This window comes from Anopheles cruzii, chromosome 3 (assembly GCF_943734635.1).
Source record: "Anopheles cruzii chromosome 3, idAnoCruzAS_RS32_06, whole genome shotgun sequence".
In the NCBI taxonomy this organism is placed as follows: Eukaryota; Metazoa; Arthropoda; class Insecta; order Diptera; family Culicidae; genus Anopheles; species Anopheles cruzii.
This window is the reverse complement of record NC_069145.1, coordinates 70,699,260-70,707,553: the sequence shown is the minus strand read 5'-3', so window position 1 is coordinate 70,707,553 and position 8,294 is coordinate 70,699,260. Positions and strand designations below refer to the sequence as shown.

General features: G+C 47.2%; 1 protein-coding gene across 2 annotated transcripts; it reads right to left on the bottom strand.

Annotated features, from left to right (window-relative positions):
* Window positions 1–2,796: 2,796 nt before the first annotated feature.
* LOC128275515 (ectonucleoside triphosphate diphosphohydrolase 5) lies at window positions 2,797–7,452 on the bottom strand. 2 transcript variants are annotated; one of them, XM_053014047.1, is made up of 4 exons: window positions 7,302–7,452; window positions 5,224–6,340; window positions 4,999–5,162; window positions 2,797–4,928 (listed from the first exon to the last, which is right to left on the bottom strand). In XM_053014047.1, the coding sequence occupies exons 1-4, from the start codon at window positions 7,335–7,337 to the stop codon at window positions 4,836–4,838; spliced, it is 1,410 nt and encodes a 469-aa protein (XP_052870007.1). In that variant the 5' UTR covers window positions 7,338–7,452; the 3' UTR covers window positions 2,797–4,835. The 2 variants fall into 2 exon arrangements, with proteins under 2 accessions (XP_052870007.1, XP_052870008.1); XM_053014048.1 differs by lacking the exon at window positions 7,302–7,452 and adding an exon at window positions 6,671–6,801.
* Window positions 7,453–8,294: the final 842 nt, after the last annotated feature.

Sequence of the window (8,294 nt, the reverse complement as noted above, 5' to 3'; positions counted from 1 at the left end):
CGGACAAAAAAACTGGGCTCTCACCGGGACCGCCTGTACGATTTTCCTCGCTTTTTCCGGCGCCTTTCGGTTGCGCCATCCGCTCGATTCGTTTGCGTTTGATGATTGCGTTGTCGGTAGGAGGGACGCCGCTGGTGGGACTGACAGCAAGGGGAAACACATTTTAACTAAAGTTTCACAGAAAAACTCCTGTACCAAGAGAAAAAAACCACCAGGGAACACGAAATGGAATAAAATCAATAGGAAGCTATAAATTAAATTAAACAGACACGGACAGCGTCGAGCGGAAACGGGAAAATGTGCTTCACGAGCGGCATAACCGGGCGCGTTCGCCGTGTTTGTACGAGTGCTCTGCTACTCTGCGTGTGTGCCGCTCTATTGGTTTATGTTTCCTTGTTCCGCACAAAAGGTGTCGGTTAGTCCCTGCGCAACACTTTGCATGAATGGCCATTTCCTTTATGGCACTGAAAAACCGGAGCAAAATGGTACAAGAAAAACCGGAAAACGCGTCACTCTCACCCAAGCTTATTGCACTTCAACGCCGCCGAAGCAAAACTGGTCTCCAACCAGGAAGCGGGAATTCGGTGAACTTTTCCTCCATTTTGGAGCACCGTTTGGTGCTTTACTTCAGAACATGAAACACAAGAAACCGGTGGACAAGAAACCAGTCTAGCGACTGTTGGGGCTCCACTATACAAAGTTGTTGCTTGTTTTAATGTTATCTTACCAAGTGTCAACCGCAAACCGAGTTCCGTGTATTCCACTCTTTATGTTCCTTTTTTTAGTTACCGTAATTTCGTCTTGAAGGATGTTCCACAGTAAAAGATTCGACCATTCGCTTCAGCTCGTTCAGCCCTATCTCGCGCCCTTTCGAGAACCCACTTCAAGCTTCACACTATCGCCTGGAAAAGGCGTCCCCTTAAAAGTCCCGTTCTGGTCCGGCGAACCGAAACCACTAATAATGGAGTGTTTAGCTTGTTGTTCGAGAGATGTTATTTTATGCTTGGTTTGTTTGTAATTTTCATTTCACCGCCCGGATGGTGGTCTCTTCCAGGCCCTGTATTCCGTGTTTGAGTGTGACAATTTTTTTGTCGGATCGTTTTGTTTCATTTCAGTGCTTTCGTGTCGGCCCCTATTGTCGTCGGCCTTCAAATCATCACTAAACACAGCCCTCAGCAGCGGCATCGAATGCCCTTGTTGGCCTTTATTACTATGTTCATGTTGCGGACGTCCGTTTGTTTTTCCAACGGACATCTTGTTTTGTGTTCCAAATATGGTTGATGCTATTTTTCCGGCGGTCTCTTGTTCGCCAGCTAGAGCGTTTGGTATCAGCAAGTATTGTAACTTTTTTTCTGCTGAAACAGGACCATGATGAACTCTGGATGAAATATTAAAATGTTCGGCAGGTGAGTGTTATGTTTTATTTTCAATTTGATCAAATAAAGAACCGTAAACTAACCCCACGAATCGAATCCTGAAAGTATCATTCGACTCACATCGGCTGGAAGCTGTTTTATCACCCATTTTTAACCCCTGTATCATTCATCTTGTGTCTTAAAATTAAAGTATTATCGCTGAACGATAACTAAGACCTGTTCAGGAATGTCGAACTTAGTCCACGGAACGGCAAGCCTTGCCGCTGCTATATAGGGCGCAAAAACGAACCTGAAAACAGAAAAAATCCAAAGAAGGTTTGTGGCTCCCGCAGTCGCCAGCTGCATTGCTGCTGCAACTCCGTTCCGCGGTGATGGAGACACAGGACAGCAACGAAAGATGAAATAGTGCAGAAAAATAGGGCTTCTTGGCTTGTGTCGTCCTTTAACTCGCCATGATCCGCCGAGCACAAGGCCCCAAGCATCGATGGATCAGCAAATTGGTCTCCAACGGCACGAATTGAACGAATGATCGTAATTTCAGGAGACCACGGAAACGGACACGCTGTCGCCGGCCTGTTCCTCGTTACCATTGTCAGCCGATTCGATCCGGGGCGACCAATAAGCTAAAGAAGCGCGGACCGGACAATGGCGGGCGCAGTGGAAGGAGCTCAAAAGTCGACTCTCATTCGATTTCCTATTGCTTCGCCAGCAACGCAACGGCAAGCTGCTACAGTGTGCACGATGCCGCTGAAAATTGGAATTTAATGCAACGTTAGACACGAAACTACACCCGGTTCCCGCTTGTCGTGGAGGTGTGCTTTATCCAATTTCATTCGTTTTTTCTTCTGTTTCCTGCACCTTACTCAAGGGTTTGCTGCACAGAGTCCTCTTTCCTTTTCCACGGTCCGAGTCCTACATCGTACGAATTATAGCGCAACTTATGTAATCACATTACTCACGGTCCTATGATTCATTTCATTGAAACCGACCAAGGCATCCGGAAGAATGTCTTGTTGGGTTTCAAAAATGGGAAGAAATGAAAAAAACGGAGAAAAACTACGGTTCCAAAGACATATTAAAGCACTACGAATGCTTCGATTGAAACGTTGTATTTGAAAGAATGTGTCCAAAACAATAACGGAATGAAGACTCCATTGGGTTGACGATATATAGTTATGGCCAGTAGTTACGACACCCAATCCCATTATCCTATCCACTCATTCCACGTCTCCCTCTCACAGCAGCGACAGATAGACAGCCACGATAGAAGTATGAGTTAAGTCTATAACAAAATGTAAACCGATAACCAAAGAACCTGGAGAATAAAAACCACTCTCGATTTGCTACCGAGCAGTCAACACGTGCTTTCGAGCACAACTCATTATTAGTTCTTCAAATGGACTTATAATTATATACGACGAACTGTTTGTACGCCATGCTTAAATTTTCAACACGTGAACCTAATTTCTATCCCAGCAACCTTTGAACTACAAACCATGTGAATGTGCAGAAAATGACTTATACACAATTTTGTCAGATTTGTTGGAAAATTTCTCTTTATATCACACAACTCTCACACCCACAAACATTTGTGTCACTCGCAGTGAGTCGTCGTAACGTTAACGGAACTACATTTCCTAACCTCTTTCAGTGACGATTCCTACTTTCTACCAACATCTTGTACTACTATGCTACTTGGTATGCTTTCACGCGAAGGCGGTACGTGTGCACGCCTACTAAGAACTACGTCTAGAATCGACATAAACTCTCCACACGCACGTTTGCCATCTAGTATGTTCGTTATCATCTAACGTGAATTCTTGTGCATATAAAAGGGCATAGCAAGGTGCTGATGATAATACACACACAAACATACGCGGAAACGATTTGGTTGCTAAATCCTTGATTGTCCATCGACAATGACGGGCGGGTAACGTGTAATGGTGGAAAGGGAATGTGACAGTGTATGAACGGGTGACCGCTCGCATTAGGAGTGCAATACGGCGCCCACAACGTAGGGCTGGCTGGTTAGGGTTACTTCTCTAAGTGTATTGCCATTTTCCATTTACAACAACATCAACAACAACAATAGGATGAAGGACAAAATATCACACACGCATGCACACAGACGTGCCGCATCGGATAGAGTGCAAGAGACGATAGATTGCCACCAAGAGATGATAGTATTGGCAAGATGCGCTACTTTGAAGGGTGGTTTTTGTGCGGAAATGGGATCGGTGCAGTAAAAGTATCTAGCCAGTGTAACACATTAACATTCAGTTTGCCCTATCGCTAATCATGCACACACGGGAGCATCTGACTGCTTTCTACGGTAGCCTCACGCTGGGAGGTTACTTCCTTTACTTTCTTAACTATCGCTCATCGAAGTTGCCATTGATCTACACATCTACCTGCTCTCTCACACGGAGCTAGAAGCACGACTTGGTGCCAGTTGCGATCTATTTGCTACGAATTTCCTAAAATGATATACTGACTGACGTTTTATTGCTGAGGTTTTGAAACGCTTCTCTCGTCTGTTCTTCTACTCGTCCGCCTGCTCGTACTGATATCGTTGCGTTTTCTTCATGTCACGTAAACAAGGCACATTTTGGATATTAGATTATTACAAAAAGATTTGCAAAGACTTTCCACTAGTTTCTGTTCGTTAGTATTCCGTTAAAATTCCATTCCACTCTCGAAAGTAATGGAAAAAGCTGCTGCTGATTCCGGGCGTGCCAGAACCGCAGCGTATGTCTTTTGGCAGCATAAAAACACACCAGAAACAAAGGCATCGTGATTTAAACAGTGCGCGCACTTTACGGCGCTCGTTTTCGCTGGTAAAGTTTCGTTCGGTTGGTAGATTGATTCGCGTGTTTGTGTATAAAATAGTTTCAGCTTGCTCCTCTAAAACCAACAGTGCCTGGCTGAACACACTCTCTCAAACAAAGTGCCTTTGTATAACAATCGGATTCCTTCGGCATCGTCGTTTTCGTCATCCTCAATTTGCTCAGTGTAAAGTTCATTTCGTCCATTGATTAAAAATTTTCCACTCCAGCTATCTCTTCTTCCACTCGCTTTCATGGAATCCGTGACGTGGAGCTGTAGTCGCATAAAATAGTTAAGTTGATGATTGTAAAAAGTTGCAATCCTGTGTGTGTATATCAGATGTAAAAATAATATCTCTCTCTGCTCTGCACTATCTTTCCGAGGAGCTAGCGTTTCGTTGATGCACTGCGTTCTATCCGTTGGTGGGTGATAGTTATCTGATTGTGTTATCATGTCGTATGCTCGATCACTCGTTATTCCGTTAGCTAGACAGTTAGTTAAGCACAGAAAAGAAATCTCTTTTCTGTTGTCCGATGATCGTACGTCCTGCTTCTGGGCGTGTTTTCACTCTTTCGTCACTGTGTCTGGACAAGTCTCGTCACGTCAGATGAAGGACACGTCTTGTTGCCTTCCCTATTTCCTGTTAGCGCTTTCTCGGCTTGTCAGTATATTATATGCGCATCCCAGCGCCCACGATATTTCGTGTCCATCGATCTTTTTGTACAGCTGAAATGGTAAATGAAGTTTTAGACAATGGTTTAGAGGCCGTATTTTTCGCGAAACAATCTTTACGAACCTTGAGCGGTGTCTTTGCCTTCAGTCCGTAGCCTTCCTCAAGCAGCGTAGAGATGAAGACAAGATCCACACACATAAACGGTTGATCCGTGTTAGCTTCGGCGCACACCTCTCGCGATTTACTGACAAACTCGCCGACCGTCGTTTCGCCACCTTGAATGGGGTCTGAAAAGAAACACGAAATGGTCACCCACCGGTCACCCGATTGAATGCAATCCATGCTTACCAACGAGCCCCGTTTCGATCGCACGATCAAAGAAGTAACTGAATGCCGAAATTTCGTGCTGCTTCAGCGTGACCGGTTTGGGTTTAAGTGTCGGCAACAGCTTCTCCCTGACGATCGCCGCACACTGCTCGTAATCGACCACCGGATTTTCGGCCGTTGCCCTCGGGTTCTCCTTGCCGCTCACATAGTACTGACCGGTTCCGTAGCGGAACAGCTTGTTCTTGATGATCGGATTAACACATTCGCTTGCCAGCTTCGTCTCATTCTCGGCCACCCGGTGCGTGAATACGGCGTGCCGTATCGCGTGCAGTCCGGCGCCGAGGTAGCTGTTTGTGAACACCTCGACGTACGAGTCGAGCGTCGGAACTCGGTGCATAAATGCGGCATACAGTGGCGTCTGGGAAACGTCCTTCGGTGCAAAGGTGACCTGCGTGCTGCCGCCACCCAAATCGAGCGCCGCGACCGTGCTGCGACTGTTCAGCTTGCCCAGCAGGAAGTTCACGGTGAACCACGAAAAGATGCCCTCGTCCGTACCGTCCATGATTTCCACCGCCTGCTCGTCCACCAGGAACCCGGACGTGCGGAACAGTTCCCGGCAGGCAGCAAGCAGCGCTTCCGCCTGGTCGGGCTTCAACAATCGCAAACCGGCCGTCGCCTTCAGGACGAGCGGAGTTTGAGATAGTTTTTCAGAAGGCACTACTCCTTTGGCGGCATCAAGCAGCTTTCCGATGCTGGCGGCCCCATCGAGCGGCCGTTCGGCAAACGCTGACAGGCCCGGTTTGGATTGCTGAAACAGCTCGTAATCGAGCACGAGCCGCCCATCGAGGTAACCGTGGTGGAACTCGAACGCCAGCACCCGGCTCCCCGTCGAGCCGGCATCAATTACGACGGCGTAGATTTTCTCGTGGTACCCTAGCCGGCCGGCAATGCCATCGATGATCGGATGGAACGAGTCTGTGTAGGCGCCGAGCAGGAAGATTAGCAGCGAGGCACTGACAACGAGGCAGATAAACGAAAAACGAAGGTTGCTGCCGGCCGACTTGGCTCCGCCGGAACCACCTTTTCGGCGTGCTCCCGCCGGCGGCTGTGTTCGCTCGGAGGAATCTTGCTGCTGCAACTGGGGAATAAGAACAGCGAGGTATTAGACACGAACCGTAAGAGTTTGTGCGAGGCCTTGGGCAAAATAGAAAAGAATCTATTATAGGCAGGCGGCGCTAAAGTCAACAGAAACTTGCAACTCATTCAATTGACGAAGTTGCCTAATCATCATCCTCCTCCGTCGTGTCGTCGTCATTATTATCGCTATCTGCGAGGCACTCGCGAAGAAGATCGCTAAGCGACGCGGCTGTGTGTGTTTTATGCACCAGACATCAGCCCTGTATTGTAAAACCTGCAGTTGTGGCAAGGATGGTACGATTTTTTCGGAACAATTGAAACCAATAATTACCAGTTCGTAATCGTAGCCCATTGTCGGCGGGAACGATGCCTCCGTGGATCGTTATCTTATCAAAAATTCAACAGAAATGCAAACGGCTCTCTGGCAGTTGAAAGCATCGTTCGTTGAGGTGGCTACCGGTGGTCGCCGGGAAATAGATTCTCGCTGTAGGTTGTCGCACGCTCCAAACTGGCCTCCCGAAGGTCATTCAGCCTGTTGCGGATTACGGAGAGGGCACCACTTCGTCAACGCTCGAGATATGTACGTGTGTATGCGTTGTTGCGTTGACGAGACAAGACGGAAGTGCGGCCGTACCGCTAACGGTGCTAAAATAAACCATCTGCCTGACGCAACTGCCTGAATGTTTGCACTCGACCGCGACGGACGAAACCGGGCACGAAAACGGAAAATAACTTTCGCTTCTTTGCTGCTTTTCACGAAGGAAGCGACCCACCACGCAACACTGGCGCGCCCGCGGAAACAGAAAAGCGCAACAACCTTTTTGACACTTCTCTCGTTGGGCTTCGCGCACCGGCGACGGCTGCGCGGAAACTTGCGAAAGGAAACTCTGATGACAAATCGAACCTTTCGCCCAACAAAAGGAATACGATTGAATGATTTTACTGTTAACGGGCATTCTTACCTTCCGGTTGCGCAGATTTTGGTTCGAAGAAGGCATGGCCGCGTGTGGAAATGTGCTGGGATAGTATCGCACGGCTGGCTGGGAGACCAATTAGCCGTACAGCAATCTCGGAATGTGCCAAATCAGTTCACAAGGCCCGGGCCACAGGACGGACAACACGCCGGTACGGAGAAGAACAACTTAAAACCTACCGCGAACAGAAGCAAAACAAAACTGCTGCCCCGTGGTGCTGGTCTAATGGTGGTATAATTCTGGTATAATGCTGGTGGCGACGTTTGTTCCACATTACACCGGTTACCGCAAGCCGCTGTAACACTGCTACTGTGCCGCTGTACGCATGCCGGTTTTTAAAACGACAGTTTTTCCGTTAAAACGTTTTCCGAATTTACATCTGTGAAATTTTGGCCAAACGGAATGAAATCGATCGATTTCTTAAACGAAATGGTACTGGGGATGAGTAATGGGATGCATGCGACACTACTGTGTGCAAACAATCGTGGTCAAATCTTGGTGAAGTAGCTCAAACGGTGGTCAAACCAGGACTCACGGCCAGGAACGTTCTACTGGGTATATGATGGGACTGGACTTTAAAGGAATCGTTTATTATGATTTGCTTCCGTGTAGCCAAACACTAAATTCAGATCAGTACTTTCAATTACTGAACCGTTCGAAGCTAGCAATTGACCAAAAACGACCAGAATCGGCCGATAGAAGAAAAATTGTGTTGCATCATCATCTTTAGTGACTCGCGAGAAAGTACTGGAGCTTGGTTGGGAAGTTTTAATGCATCCACCGTATAGGCCGAACCTTGCACCAAGCGAGTGACACTTTTTTCGTCCATTACAACATTTCCTGAATGATGAAAAATTGAGATCCAAAAAGGATTGTGAAAAAATATTGCTAGAGTTTTTCGCCAATGACGACCAAAACTTCTATAAGAGATGCATTACGAACCTACCATTGCAAAGACAAAAAAAATCCAACAAAACGGTG